Source organism: Arachis duranensis, chromosome 1, assembly GCF_000817695.3.
Source record: "Arachis duranensis cultivar V14167 chromosome 1, aradu.V14167.gnm2.J7QH, whole genome shotgun sequence".
NCBI lineage: Eukaryota > Viridiplantae > Streptophyta > Magnoliopsida > Fabales > Fabaceae > Arachis > Arachis duranensis.
The window spans coordinates 90,231,239-90,246,780 of NC_029772.3; the positions used below are offsets into that span (position 1 = coordinate 90,231,239).

General features: G+C 34.2%; 3 protein-coding genes across 5 annotated transcripts; 1 reads left to right on the forward strand and 2 right to left on the reverse strand.

Annotated features, from left to right (window-relative positions):
• The first annotated feature begins 2,194 nt into the window (after positions 1-2,194).
• Positions 2,195-4,407, forward strand: LOC107460142 (uncharacterized). Of its 2 annotated transcripts, XR_008006613.1 has the most exons (3): positions 2,195-2,969; positions 4,031-4,123; positions 4,204-4,407. XR_008006613.1 is itself a non-coding variant. In XM_021143863.2 (2 exons), exon 1 carries the CDS (start codon positions 2,329-2,331, stop codon positions 2,944-2,946), a length of 618 nt encoding a protein of 205 aa, XP_020999522.1. In that variant the 5' UTR covers positions 2,195-2,328; the 3' UTR covers positions 2,947-2,969; positions 4,031-4,407. The 2 variants fall into 2 exon arrangements, 1 of the variants encoding a protein (XP_020999522.1); XM_021143863.2 differs by having other exon boundaries at positions 4,031-4,407.
• Positions 4,408-5,757: 1,350 nt separating this feature from the next.
• On the reverse strand, positions 5,758-6,815 carry LOC107460132 (ribulose bisphosphate carboxylase small subunit, chloroplastic). Of its 2 annotated transcripts, none has more exons than XM_016078464.3 (3): positions 6,472-6,803; positions 6,250-6,381; positions 5,758-6,163 (listed from the first exon to the last, which is right to left on the reverse strand). In XM_016078464.3, the coding sequence occupies exons 1-3, from the start codon at positions 6,763-6,765 to the stop codon at positions 5,933-5,935; spliced, it is 657 nt and encodes a 218-aa protein (XP_015933950.1). In that variant the 5' UTR covers positions 6,766-6,803; the 3' UTR covers positions 5,758-5,932. The 2 variants fall into 2 exon arrangements, with proteins under 2 accessions (XP_015933950.1, XP_052113605.1); XM_052257645.1 differs by having other exon boundaries at positions 5,907-6,159; positions 6,472-6,815.
• Positions 6,816-7,438: 623 nt separating this feature from the next.
• LOC107460123 (VIN3-like protein 2) lies at positions 7,439-12,092 on the reverse strand. The gene is made up of 5 exons (XM_016078457.3): positions 11,924-12,092; positions 11,652-11,736; positions 9,781-10,459; positions 9,001-9,341; positions 7,439-8,852 (listed from the first exon to the last, which is right to left on the reverse strand). Exons 2-5 carry the CDS (start codon positions 11,674-11,676, stop codon positions 7,663-7,665), a joined length of 2,235 nt encoding a protein of 744 aa, XP_015933943.1. The 5' UTR covers positions 11,677-11,736; positions 11,924-12,092; the 3' UTR covers positions 7,439-7,662.
• Positions 12,093-15,542: the final 3,450 nt, after the last annotated feature.

A 15,542-nucleotide genomic window follows, 5' to 3' on the forward strand; every position in this document is an offset into this window, starting at 1 on the left:
ATAGATTGGAACCCATATATGACGGTCTGCATAGAGATCTGCATAATACACCCAAACACAGACTATAAATACACCCGATAAAAAATTAAATTTACACCTCTGCTGCAAATTTTAACCCAACACTACCTGAAAGCCACTTGTTGTCCACAAGACCAAAATTAATTAAACTCTCTCTGGTGTATTCAAAATTTCTGATTTAAAGGTACTATAATATGAAGTGGTGATCCAGATAGATTGGAACCCATATATGACGGTCTGCATAGAGATCTGCATAATACACCCAAACACAAACTATAAATACACCCGATAAAAAATTAAATTTACACCTCTGCTGCAGATTTTAACCCAACACTACATGAAAGCCACTTGTTGTCCACAAGACCAAAGTTTAGCAGAAAATCATTCCAATTCCTATCAAATGAGTCTTTGCTATGAGAGTTTCATTTTCCCTCTCTGCTACATATAATCAATTGATTCTTAATCTCGTTTTCCTTTCTATTTGTGCTCCGAACTCTTGTAGAAAAACCTGCAACCTTAGTATAGTTCCTGTAAAATTTTCCAGCATCTTCAAGGGTGGTAAAGGTCATTCCAACCTTCGGAACAAACTGGTCATCAACAACAGAGATGTTGCAGAATACACCATGTCAAAACGAAGCTGGAGTTACAGAGAGAAAAGCTAACGTCAATGACGAAGAACAAACCAATGAGAAAGGAGAGGAAAAGAACGATCGAAAAACCAGGAGAAGACGCGCGAGAAGAAGAACGATGAAATTTGAAAAGAAAGAAAACAAAGAAGGAAACAAATCTTTTAAATTTGGTAGTTATACAAACGCGGGATCTTTGTATAGTGCGTGTAAGTGACGTAGGAGTTGCAGCGCGTTTTAGTGGATTAGGCGTTAATAAACTTGTAATAGTTACAAGCCCTAATCGCTTGTATACTAAGCTTTTCTCTATATATAAATATGTAAGTGTTGGGGTGGGACAAGGTCACTTTCTAGCCAACTTAGGAGTAAACATTGTTGTGTTGTCACCTTAGCCATTAAAATACCGTGAAAACTCATATGCAGTTAACTTTACGTGAAATTGATAGTTGAGAATTGTTAAATGATAATTTAGTCAAATTTATTAAATTATTTAACGACTCTCAACTATCAACTTTACATGAAATTAGGTGTAAAACGCATACACCAGTTATTTATGCGAATGAAATTTGAAAGAGCAAAAGAGAAAGCTGAGCTAATACCATCTTGCTTATTAATTAATTGCTTCATGTTCACGAGTACCCAAATTTGGACAACAACTAATCAATCACGCTCTCCTTACTTCGATTTTTGGGGAAACAATACGAATAAATGGACATGGAATTAATGCGAGCTGCACTATACCTAGCTACTACCATCCAGATAAATATAAATGTATGTGATTATTCATTTTTATATCAATACGGTTTTTAATTTCTTACCAATGATTTTATGTATGAGTATGTATTGCACATTTGACACAAGAGAATATTTTTTGAGGCAATAATGGTCAATTCAATGTTTATAGGTGAGTAATGAGTTGAGGGCTCAACCCAATTACTACCTAACACATCAACTTAGGCACCGTTCAGCCTAACTCTGTGGCCTTTAATTCAATGTTTTTATTTTACTCTATTTAAATTGGACTAATCCACTTTGAATTCGCTACTCTTATATATGTCTCCAATCATATAGTTTTCTAAAAATTCAATAAACATGATTATATATATAGAAACCATATTAATTGAAGGTCTGTTTTGCTTGTACTTTCCAGTAGTATGGTCCCTCAAAAATATAAATATTTTTGTAAAAAGTAAAAATAGTGTCGCTTGTACTTCCTAGTCAATTTTAGATGTAGTACAATCTCATCCTCTCTAGAAATTAAAATTATTATTCGGATAAATTGATTCAAGATAAAGTAAATGGTGTTGGAAGCACTTGATGAGTGCAGCATCATGATGATCATCATTACATAACGAACTTTAATTCATTGACTTGCATGGCTCATGCAACCCTATTTACAGTGCGTTTGCATGTGCGTAGTTATTAATGAATTATGACAACGACAATGGTGCATGTCATACTGTTACCTCTATTTATATTCAACCAACTTTCTATCTACTGCTCACTCTAGTAGGGTAGGGACATTCTAACTTTTCAACTATTGGGCTGGGCTAATAAATCAATCAGCCCAATAACAATATGGGCCGTATTGCTAGTCAGCCCAACTTTTGGCCCAAACTTGCCTTTTGAAAAAATCCAGCTGTGGTAGTAGTAGCAGCCAGCCAGCCACTGCTTCCCGAGTATCATGGCTGACCGAGACCGAGACCGTGACCGTGACCGTGACCGTAATCGAGACCGGGAAAGGGAACGAAGGCGAGACAAGGATGACCGTGACCGTGACCGTGAACGTGACCGAGAACGGGATCGAGTTCGGAGCAAGAGATCCCGTTCGCGGTCACCTGACCGTGCTGCCCGCTCCCGCCACACTCGCTCTCGCACTCGCTCCCCTGATCGGTACCGCTCTCCGTCCCGTTCCCGCTCTCCAGCGGACCGCTCTCACCGGCGGCGTCGCCACCACCGGACCCCTTCCCCGGACCCTCCAAGAAAGCGGCACCGGAGAGAATCCCCCGAGGACGCGAAGAAGGCGGTTTCTGACTTCGTGGACGGGATCGTGAAAGAGCAGCAGCAGAAGCAGAAGGAGAATGGTGCTGGAGTTGAAGGAGAAGCAGCTGAGACCAACGAGGACGAGATGGAAATGATGAAGATGCTTGGGATTCCCACAGGATTCGATTCCACCAAGGGCAAGCCTGTGCCCGGTGCTGACGTCAGCGGCGTCAGAGCCGTCACCAAGCGCCAGCCGAGGCAGTACATGAACCGCCGTGGTGGCTTCAATCGCCCATTGCCTGCTGAGAGGAATCGATAGATTGCCCCTAGGGTTTCTTTGAGGTTTGTACATGTTACTTTACTCTATTCAATTTCTCGCGAATTGGGATGGATTACTGTTCATGTCGAATTTGATGCTTCGGATTAGGTTTGGAGTATTTAACTCAGCTCAGTAGTTGATTGGATTCGTTGTATGTTTTCTTATCATTGTGAATGCTGTTTTTGCTCAAGGAATGAGCTTTCTTCCGTTCCATTTGGTTTTATGTTGAACTGAAACGAATTACAGTTTGGTGCCAAAATCAAAATCAGATGGTGAAACGTGAATTCTGCTAATCTTTTCATATACTATAGAGTGGCACTTGAAAATCAATTTGAGTTAGTGAGCATTGGTTCAATTTGGTTGTGATTGGCTCTCTTTTGATGCTAGTGTTGTGACTAAGGGATAATTGAACTACTTGTTTTGTTGCACTTAGATTGATTAAGGATGGGGCTTTTTGTTCTTCTTCCTCCTCCCTCTTTATTTCTTCTCAATCACTTTGTTTATGTGTTCCTTCATTTATTTATTTTCCTCTGCTAGAATAACGGTGACTAAGGGTAACTGTCATTCCCCAAAGGGCAGTTTCAATTTCATGATGATTTCATGATAATTCCAATAGGCGGGGGTAGTATCCTTGTGTACCATGGATTGGACTTGGACATGCAGTGTGTGGGGGGCTATTGATCTAGAATAATGTTGGTAGGATTTGGGGAGTGTAGAACTTTGGCTATGTGAAGTATTCGTTATTCAAGACTGTTTAGAATAACTTTATTTTTAGAGATTTTTCGTTTATAAAGAATTAAAGATTGATATTGGAGATTGTGAATGTAACTAAGAAATATGATTGGCAATATGAATAATAGTTAATTAGTCATCCCTGTTTGGAAAGACTATCCACATCAATTCATTGAGTATGTGTTTTTTTTTTTTCTCTTGAGGCAAAATTTTTCATTACATTTCTTCTTTGTATGATTCATGTTCCTAAGTTTGAAAGGTGATATTTCTCTGTTATACCGATGTTGGTTGCTGCTGCTTTTGCTTAAGCAGATGGTATCATTGGGATTTTTATTTTATTTATTTTTTGCAGATGGTTTATGGTTTTGGTGAAGGTTCACTAATCCGCGCTGTGACGGTGTTCATTTATTTGTGCTAGCTCGATGTGCAATTTAATTGCTGTTGGGTATGTTTTAGTTGTAGTACCTAATTGTGAAGTAGTAGCACTCAACCAATTTCTTGTGGATTTAACCGCATGCAATGCAGGTGCTTTGATTGTGAAGTCGAGTGATTCTGGATTGGACATCATGGCCATGGAAATTCATATGCTTTCTGACCTAAACTATTATTATCCCAAAGTGCGGTAGTTTTAGGCCGAAAACAAACAAGTTTACGCCTGTGAGAAAGAAGAGGAAATAGGGATAAAGAAATACATGCTATATGACAATATGTGCCTCCTTTATTTCCAAAGTTTAGTTGGTCTTACTCTCAAAATTCAAAATCTTGGAAATTTAGGATGCGGTTGGTTTGTATTTTCATTTTCTGTTTTCATTTTCAATGTTTTTGGTTTTTAAGGTTTTGTGAAGGAAAAAGTAAAAACAGGAAATAAAAATAAAAAACAATTTTATTGTTTTTACTGTTTTTACTTTTTTTTTATAAAATCTAAAAAATAGAAAATAAAAATGCAAACTAAATGCCCTTAGTTATCCTTATTCTCACTTATCATCAAACATTAAAGTCAACCCGAAAATTTTCAATGGGTGAAAAATGTTGATATCTAGTTGTCTACCAAAAGTTTTTACGATCGTTTTAAGTAAGTCATACTTTAATCTTTATAATTCGTACAAGATTCAATAGTAAAGTTCTTCTCTTTCATAATTAATCACTCTTCTCTTGATCCTCCATATAAGAAATAACAAAAAAAATTAACATTAATATTATTAAAAATAAATAAATAAAGGAGCAAAATCTTTCTGTCACATATACAATGAACAACGATTCATCATAGGGCGCACATGTCAAGTATTTTATACAGTGAGAATTTACATGCTATTGATGTTATTGATGTTATGTGAAGTTGATAATCGAAAACTGAAGTTGATAATCGAAAACTGTTAGATAATTATTTAATTAAATATTAACAAATTATCTAATGATTTTTAATTTTTGATTGATGTTATGTGAAGTTGATAATCGAAAACTGTTAGACAATTATTTAATTAAATATTAACAAATTATCTAATGATTTTCAATTTTTGATTATTAACTTTATATGATGACAATTGTACAGAAATTTTTATAATTTTATATTCCAATGAAAAATTCTTAAGTCATAATGATATTGTCATACTCAGTTCGGTCATTACTCATTACACTTTACACCAAAATATAATAAGTTATCAAGTTACCCGCTTTTGTGTTTTGGCCGGTTAAATTAGTTGTTCAATGGTACTACTACTTTTACACATAACTATTGCCAACTTGCATTCATTATAGACCACATCGATCCACGTTTCACTTCGTAGGATATAAGTCCAAACCCACTTACTCCAATTGCTAATACAAAATAATGAAAATTGAATGTGTTCAATCATGTGCATATACATTATTGCCTTGAAAACAAGGGATGCATGTCATAATCCATGGGCTGGATTGGTTTTTGCCACAAACATTTTTATATTTCTTTATTCAAATCCTATAGTACTTGTACCTGGATTCCGCGTAGCATCAATTCATAGGCCAGATCAGTTATGCATAAAAGTTTAAGTGTTTGTTTTTTTAATAATAAAAGCAAAAGCTCAATCATATTTGCACCTATGCTAAACAAAAACACCGCAAAAACTCTTGATCATCAATCTTATTTATGCAACAGTCACATGAGTACATGACCAAACAGTAAATAAAAGATGACAGAAAACAAAAGCAAATAAAAAAAAAAAAGATGAAAACGAGGAAACATGAACAGTAAGTGCTGCAGAAGATTGAAGGGTCTTAATTAAGTGGAAGGAGGTTTGTGGATGAGAAAAGCCATGGCTTGCATGTGACGATGATCATCAAAAGCCAAACATCTTATATAAGCATTTGGGTATTGCTCTTTGCACTCTTTGATCTCATTCATTACTTGTGATGAATCAGTGCAACCAAAAAATGGTAGCTTCCACAGTGTCCAATATCTTCCATCATAGTACCCTGGCATTCTGCTGTTCTCTCTTCTAATACACCCTACCTGATCCACGTTCCCTACAAATTATTACATGCATATATGCAAATGCATTATTATTCTTAACAACTTGTGTTACATACACTAATTACCTCATCAAATTCAAGGCAAGGAGTCCATCCTTTTTTCAGCATGTAGTCAATCTCCTTTCCAATGGACTCATCTGAAAGTGGAGGCAGGTATGACAGTGTCTCAAACTTCCTATTATTGATTGGATTCCATGTCTGTTCTTAATTAAAAAACAAGAAGAAGGAGCGAATTATATATAATATATATAGAAATCATACATATAAATATATATGAATTCTTCTCACCTTCATGCAGTGAGTTTTGGAACCATTGGAGACTATGTTCTTTGTCTTGCACCATTCAATGTTAGTAGTAGTATAAAGATTTGAAGAGTTGGCCTTTAAACCAACATAGCCAGCCCCAGAAACTGGAGCTGCAAAACTTCCAGCATACATGTTTCTCAAACTGAAGGTTGATCTGATCTTGAAGGAGGCACTGATGAAGTTGTGAAGAAAAGAATAATATAATGGAATGAAGGGAGATCCTGAAAGATGATAGTATTTAGTAAACTGTGGGCACTTGAAAGTGGAGAGTTGCATATAAAGCTACAAAGCCTTGATCTCATCGACACTCAATAGTAAAAATGTAAAACTACATTATTGTTAGCATCATGTTTTTAAAGTAATTATAATTATTTATTAGAGTTTCTGCTCTGCTATTCTAGCAATGCAAGTTGTAAGACAGTATAGATTTATTTTAATATTAATTAATAAATAAATTAGAAGGAATGATTCGTCCAGCTTTTTTTACTGTTGGCTTTTTGTTGGTGCGCTAACAAACAAGTTTGGATGGATGTGACATTATTGTGGATGTGTCGGAAACCTTATTTACAAGTACTGCAAAAGTGCTAGGTGTTTCATGCAGTTACATCTGAAATCTCTGGCATTTTGGAACTTATTGGCAATGAAAATAATGCACCGTTTGCTTATGCTAAATGAAAGAACTGTGACATTGTCTTTCATCAATTTTACCATATGAGATGCCTTCAGACTTCAGAAATACATACCCAAATGCTTTAAAAACCTCTTAACATGAATGAATATCTTGGAAAACCATCAAGCATTCTTGCAAAGGTTGCACAAGAAATTACTAAAAGAATATTTAACACCAAACATGCTTTCAATATATTTAAAAAAGAAAAATCTTTTTGTACAATGAATTGATCTAATGAAGAGCCAAAAAATACTGATCCTTGTAACAAGCAGAAGTCTATTGTCATTCCATTTCCCAGAGGCAATTATATTGATTGATCGAGTTCCCAAATTGAAAAAAATTATCAATTTGAAACTGTATAATTAAAGTAAATCTAAAATTCGCACATCATCATGTGAATGACAATGCTGCTGAATAAATATATTCGATTACTGTCTAAATGGACGAATATCAGAAATCTTCTAAAGAATTACAGCATCAATCACAACCCTGGAAAGGGCTGATCAATGCCAAAGCTTCATGCAGAATCCTGCCGGCACCACTGAAGTTCTCTTGCAAGATATGCATTCTGTGAAAGTGTCCACAAGTTGCTCAGCAAGAGATGCTGGATCTTCAAGAAATGTGTCTATGTATATTTTCACAATCCTCATTTCTTGTGGGCTTGCTCTTAAGCTATACCAAGTCAGAAACTTCTGCCTGAAATTCTTCTCTATGTGCCCTTCACACTCTAACCATCTAATCACCTTCACGTAATACTCAAAATTGTGATCTGAAAACCCGTTTGCTGTGCAGCCCTCATCTGGCCTTTCCCCGCTTCTCTTCTTTGAGGTGCTCCCGTCCCGAGCCCCTTCCCTCTTCCCGGATCCATTTTCTTGATCTTTTCCACCAGATTTAGATCTCCCATTTCTTCCTGGCCCATCCTTGAGTATTTCCAACTTGCATGGGGTATTAGGTAAGCCTCCTTCTGAGCTAGCTACTAATGGCACACATTCTCTGCCAGTTAACACCGGCGAATTCAACCCGTCATCAACGCTCATGTCCTCAGTGACTTGTTCCTCTGGTGAATGATTGTTTTCAAGCTTTAGTACATCAGAACCTGGAATGGGGCCAGCCATTCCTGCAGAATGCTGCTTGTCCAACAAGGAATCTGCATCTGTGGGAAGTCCTGCTCCACCTATATTGGAACAGATAATAGTACCATTTGATAAATTTCCAGTAGCAACTTGATCAGAATCCTTGCAATAATTATGATAATTTTCTGACCGATTATCAGTCTGGTCACTATATGGATTGCTGTTATTAGTTTCATCTTCCACTGAAGATGGATTGGAAAGGCTGCTGCAGTTGGTTACTGGGCTCTGGCTTCTTTCCGTTGCCGAGCAATTAGGGGCTTCATCATCACCGTGCTCTGTTGAGATATGAACTTCACACACGCCCAACTCCCTCGAGTCATTAGAAACAACTTTGAAAGTGTATTCTGTAGCAGGAATAAGATCTCTGACACTGAACCTTCTATTTGGAAGAAGCAAAGTGCAAGTAGGGTCCACTGCGTAGTCCTCATCATCAGCTTTGCGATGCCACAAGGTGAAACCAGAAATATTTTCTCCATGATTTTCATATCCCAAAATAATAGCAAGGGATGTTGCAGTGATGTCTTCAAACCTCACCATGCTTGGAGCAAGCATTTTTGCATCTGGAAGTGTCAAGTAAAATTCAATAACAATCTGCGGACACCTTTTCTATGCATAAAAATACCATAGTAATGTTCATCGAAACATAATTTTGGCTAATTGGTGGAGGTAACAGAATTACTGAAGGGTAAAATTAGACATGTTATTTACCGTTAGGTGTTGATTGATCAACTTGAGTAGTTAGATTAGGTGATATAGGCGAGATCCTATTCGAAAGCAGTGAATCAAGAGATTCCAGAGCAGATCCACAGAGTTTCTGAACCCCTGGTCCAGATGAAAGCCTATTCACAATCCCCCTACCAATCTTTGCTGGTGAGCTGGTCAATGGACCCACGTCAGGTTCAAGTTTCTTCACTGCTTCATCAACAATTTCATAAATCTTTTGATACATTTCAGTCCCTTGAAGAAGTCTTTGGCATAAGGAGACACGGTAACAAAGTATGTCCACACGTCTGGTATCCTTTGCCACTGTCAGTTGTTTTCTCATGCACCTAAATTTAAGAAACAACACCAGATGAGATTGACCTTACCCTACAGATTTTCAAAATTTAATTCTTCAAGGAACACAGCATATACTACATATAATAAAGGAACAAATTTACCATCTGTTGCATTGAATTTATAATAACTTTATAATTCACAGGTCAGAAGAGAACATTCAAAATTTCTCAATTTTTTCTCTCACACTAAAAACAGATCATACCAAGACACATCGACAAATGGCATTCAATTATGATTCATTTCATCCTCTACTTGCACGGGTCCCACAATTGCAAATCAATGGTTAAAAAAATCAACGCACAACATGGTCAAGAAGATATTTCAATCAAGGAGACTCATTTCTGCCCGAGACACGGTATGAACAGGAGGGGTGATTGATGCACAAAATTGAAACAGTTTGTTATCTAAGATATAGATCAGTATAATTACCCGAGTAAATCATTTATTTTCCCACAAGAGACACAATAGAAGCTTCCATCAAGCTTGGGACGTTCACTATCTTTGCCAATTCCAGAAGCAACGTGTTTTAAAGCACACTCAAGGTGGCATGACAAGCCACAAGAAACGGCAGGAAAAGGTGATTCAGAGCTGCATATTAACCATAGGCTAGGATCCTTGTTGTCATCATATTGATGACAAATGCAGCATGAACACCGTTTGCAAAATTTATCTGCTAGATTCAGCGCAGCTTTGCAAGCTGAGTTTTTGCAGCATGTGACACTACCCACATCACCACCATTATTAACTGGAACATTGTTTGCAGGCACCAGCAATCGAGATGGATTCTCAGTTTTTCTCTGCCTTTTGGCAGGTTTCTGACCATTTGCAGGAGAAGATTGCTGTGGTTCAGAGTCTGTGGCAGTTTCATGCCCCGCAGATTTCTTTTCAGAAACAATTTTTAGAAGGTTCTCTATAATTTTCAACTTTGTCAACCCAGTATACTTCCTTTCTTTCCCCATCTCCGCACACAAGATTTGCAAAATTTCTTGACGGCTCCATGACTGTAGCATCTCGGATGCACCATGAGACCACTTGGACAATTCATATACAAGTTCTCTTTTTTCCTCCATAGTCAACTTACTGCATTTAGAAGGATCAAGCACCAGGCCTAGAATCAAGGAAAGTGAGAACAAGTCACTAAGTTACAAAACGATGCGATATTTTTTCACTTTAAAACTCAACATGTAAGAAAGATAAGGCAGTAACTTGAATTCATGCAACACATTGTCATCGAGAAAATGAAAATTTTAGGAGACAGCAACCAGAATAGTTGATCCTTTTTCATGCAACTATAATGAAGTTAGTACCTTTTCTGCACATGTTAAGGGCCAAATTCTGTTAATAGTATAAAATATCGCCTACTTAAAATTATACCCAAAAGCAAGCAACCGCAATAAAACTAGAGTACTCATCACAAGGACGTTCCAATTACTTAAATATTGGGAAAGAGAACCCTAATAATAGAGTGATTAGGTCAGCCAATTGGGCAATTGGACTTAACTTGCTTTGACTTTTATAGGTGACTCCATGATCACTTAAAGAGAACACATAGATCGGTTAATTTAGTAGTAGCTGGCACATCGCACCTGATATAACATATAAGTAACTCGATTTCACAAAAACAAAAGCATATTTCCCTATGTCCCCTCATAATGCATCAATATAATATTTTGCACCGCTCTGTCTATGAACTGTATGGCCCAAAATGCAGGGTAACAGCTCAGCAATCAAATGCTACAGTAAAGTCTTTTAACCCAAAAGCCAAAATCATCATTAAAAAAATAAATAACTATACAGAGAAACAATCCTTATGAAAAATAAAATTTTGCGAAAATAGAAGAAAAGAAATTCAAGAGCTGATAACTACTTTCTAATAATAAAAAATAATAAAATAAGAGAGATAGAAAAAAAAAAAGAAAAAAGAAAAGAAGAAACGCCTCTCTTATGAAAATTTAAATAAATTTTAAATTTAGTATGTATAAAAAATTCAAAGTTGATAACTAAATTCAGAGAGACCAGGCATGAAGAGATCACAACAACATAATTCAACAACCAGAAAAATAAAATATATATTAAAAGAAAAAAAACGTCACAATGCAAAACGCCAAACAGATTAATCAAGAGGTGGGATCGTTAAGTTATCTTAGAAGATTAATCACCAGGCCAAACAAATCCTCCATAGAATTCACTAATTCAGCCACACCATTTTCCAACGGAACAAAAAAACAGTGGCAACCGTGAAAATTAGCTGAAACAGATGAATTTAGAGCCAAAACAAGCAAATTCAGCAAAGGAGTTACCCTCAATAGACGAATCAGCAGCCATAGCTATGCACCAAGAAAGAATCACTCATACCACTGCATTACCGCAAAAATATTACCGAATCTGCGCAACACAAAATTCCACAAAATCTGCATCATGACTCATGAGTCGCCATATGTAAATAAAAAAAACAAACAACAAGAAGAAAAGATTACAAATTTACGGGAAAATAAGAAGATGCCCAAAATAATTTTTTATTTAAGAAAAAAAAGGATGAGAGAGATTGAAAGGGAAATGGAATAAGAAATACCAATAGGAGAGATGCTTTGAATTGTGGAAGAGAAAACGAATCCATTAAGCGAAAACTTTCTTTCTCTCTCTACATAAGCAGAAGGGATTCGAGGAGGTGGCGGTGGTAGTGGTGGTGGTGGTGGAGAGGACCTTACTTCTAGAGAGAGAAAGAAAAAAGAGTGAGAGAGAAAAAAGCGTTTTAGTTGTTGGATAGAGAAAAAAAATGTATTTATATTTATATTTATATGAATAAATAAAAAAAGCGGCTGCATGCGATGCTGTTGGTGTTGCTATTGCGATGCCCACTCTCCATTCTACAATTCAGCGTGTTTAAATCGAGTTGAGTTGCTCTAATAATTCGCTTAAATAAATATTAAAGNTCTTAAATTTGAGTTATTAATATGTGATAAATTTTAAAAAAAAATTTCAATTCGCAACGACTTAGTGAGGAATATTATTTTCTGTTTGGTAATTGAAATAGAATGAAAATTCATGTGCAGTCAACTTTACGTGAAATTGATACTTGAGAGTTATTAGATAAAAATTAAATAATTTGACTAAATTTTTATCTAACTAATTTTAAATATCAACTTCACGTAATCTTAAATATCAACTTTATATAAAGTCGACTTCATCTGAAATACTCTAACCTGTGTTTGTTTAGGGACAGGGCATTTATTTTTTGGAGTGTTGTGCCTCCCTGTTTCAACCACAAACACCATATCTCATCAATGTTCAATCACCTCTCTCTCTGCATCATAAACCATCAATTTTTGGTATATCTCACCTTGTTTTTTGAAATATCTTATTGGAAATTCACTTTTATCTATAGGAATAGGATCAACTAGAAAATTATATCATATATAATATCTGAGAAAGAGGATAATTATTTGATAAAACGAATCAATTCGAGTTCATTCATTGAATTTTATGGATTTCGAACGACACAAGAGTTTCGTTTAGAAAGATATTTTAGTTTGAGGATTTAGAAAAAAGTCCTAGATAATTAGGTTTTTTGTGCATGTATTAGTGACAAAATAATATGGAGCTTTGACAACTTTGACACTACTTATTTTTTTGGTCAGGAACTTTGACGCTTATTCAATCAAATCTTTCACAAGAACCATAACAGATCTTTTAGTCTTTCAGGGAAGACATATTTTTCAGTTTTGATAATATTTGACTAACTTTTTTTTGTCATTTTAGGTTATGTTAAAATTAAGGATATATTAGATTTATCAAATTAAATATTATTGAATAATAAAAGAAAAGGTCACAATTATTTGCTGCCACGACGTATAAAGAACTGTGTTTGAAGATGAATCGGTCAATTTAAAGGTGGGTATGTATTCCGAGTTCTATGGTGTAAATTTGATTTGAATTGATTTTAATTAGTTTGTTGTTGTGACCTAATTTACGTGTTTGATAGCCTAATTGCATTCAACATAATTTTATCGAATTTTTAAATTTTAAAATTTTCTAACCAAAAATAAAATAAGATATCTAGCACATATAAAGAAGAGTCATTCACTTTTTCAAGTATGTTACACACATACTCATTAATCATATTTCTCAAATTCTTTTTAATTTGATCTTCGGAATCTTTTTAGAAATCATATTATCATTCACGTAATTAGATAAAAAATTAAACCATGAAAATCAGCAATTTCCAATATTGTAAGTAACTCGTGAACATTTGTAATTATAGTATTTATGTAGAAGAGTCCATTTAATTATTGATGGTTGTTCCTACATGAATCTAAAACACTAAGGTCCAAGATTATTTCACATAAAAAAAAGGGGTTAACAACTAGAAGCATCCCCACAACCTCTATTGTCATGCATGCAAAAGATAACAACCCTACGATGATAATCGTATACAAATCAAGGGGAATAATCGTATGTGCTCTGCAGTGTCATGGTTTTTCCTTTTTATATTGGTGACATGTATATAAGTATATTTAACTAGCCAATAAAAGAATCTGCTTGTGTTAATAAGCTGGACAAAATTCCGCTACACATCTAAGTATTTACCTAAATTATTTAGTTTAGGCGACGACATTTTATTTTTTTACTTTTTTTTATTTTTTTCATTTTTTTTATTATCATTATGGTCATCACTATCGTACCACTACATCTATTTTTTATTTTTTATTTTTTTTCCGATTTCTTTTTTATTTAAATTTTTTATCTTCTCCTTCTTTTTCTTCTTCCTCCTTCATCATCATTATCATTATCATCAACAACACTAACATTTTTCTAACATCTTTATTGATTCTGATTCTTTGTGGTGATCGAATGAATCAAAATAATTATCAAAACAAAATCATTATATAATACCAAATGAACTGAAAATTGTCCATTATATAAATTCGAATTCAGAAACACTTGCGTCTCGAATGAATCGAAAATATTATCAAAACGAAACCATTATATAACACCAAATGAATCGAAAATTGTCCATTATATAAATTCAAATTCAAAAACATTTGTGTCTCAAATGAACCGAAAATTAGCTCAAAACGAAACTATTATATAATACCAAATGACCCGAAAATTGTCCATTATATAAATTCAAATTTAATGATAACGATAACGTCGATACGTATTAAAAAAAGACAACGATGATAATAATGATGATGATGATAGAGAAAAAAATTAAAAAAAAGAGACAAAATTTCAATAAAAAAAAGAGAAAGAGATGTTATTGGTAACAACGATAACAAAATTAAAAAATAATATAAAAAAGAAAAAAAAAGATGTAACATTCAGAATAAAAAAGAGAAAAAAAATATTAAAAAATAAAAAATATATATAACTCAAATCATTTAGATGTAAAATTACTTCAACCTCGAGAATTATTCAATTTTTGTTAATATATGTAAATATGTAATAAATAAAACGAGAAACTATTCTGTTTATATTCTATACTACTTTTGTAAATAGCAAAAAGTGATTGAAGGGGCAAAACTGTCCAAGTGATGGGAGGTAGTGATTGGATAAGGAGAGTTAAAAAATTTGTTGGTGGGGCAGAGAAACACACATGTGAGATCAGAATCAGCAGAGGGACAAGATCGTCATTTTACACAGTAGGTGTCCCACATATTACTGCAGGAGACGAGGCAATAAATAAAGTGTGTACCACCTTATGCATGAATTAAGCGACTCTCACTTAACCTTAAATTCAAGATAAATGGATGTATCACATTTATAAATTATATATGAAATTTGTGATACATATTTTTATATTTAAAAATAGTTATTTGGAGTGTAAATATTTATAAATAGGTGTTGAATAATTTGAATATATATATATAATTAAATAGATCTATTCAAAATAAAAAATTAGCTAAAAAATATATAAATTATGTAAAATTTATATTTTTGAAAAATATGATACTTGTAACAGTATATATCAAAAATCTTTTCTTTTTCTTTCATTATTTTTTCTCCAAACAGTAAATTATTTAATTTCATGAAATTTGAAGTTATGCTAAAGTTTTACTATTTTTTTATATCATTGGTTTTATTTAATGACTAAAGATGGCATAAAATCGATAGAAATAAATTTTCGCATTATTCAATCTTAGTGTATTTTATCTTATCTTATTTTATATAAATTTTGCTCCGTAAATAAT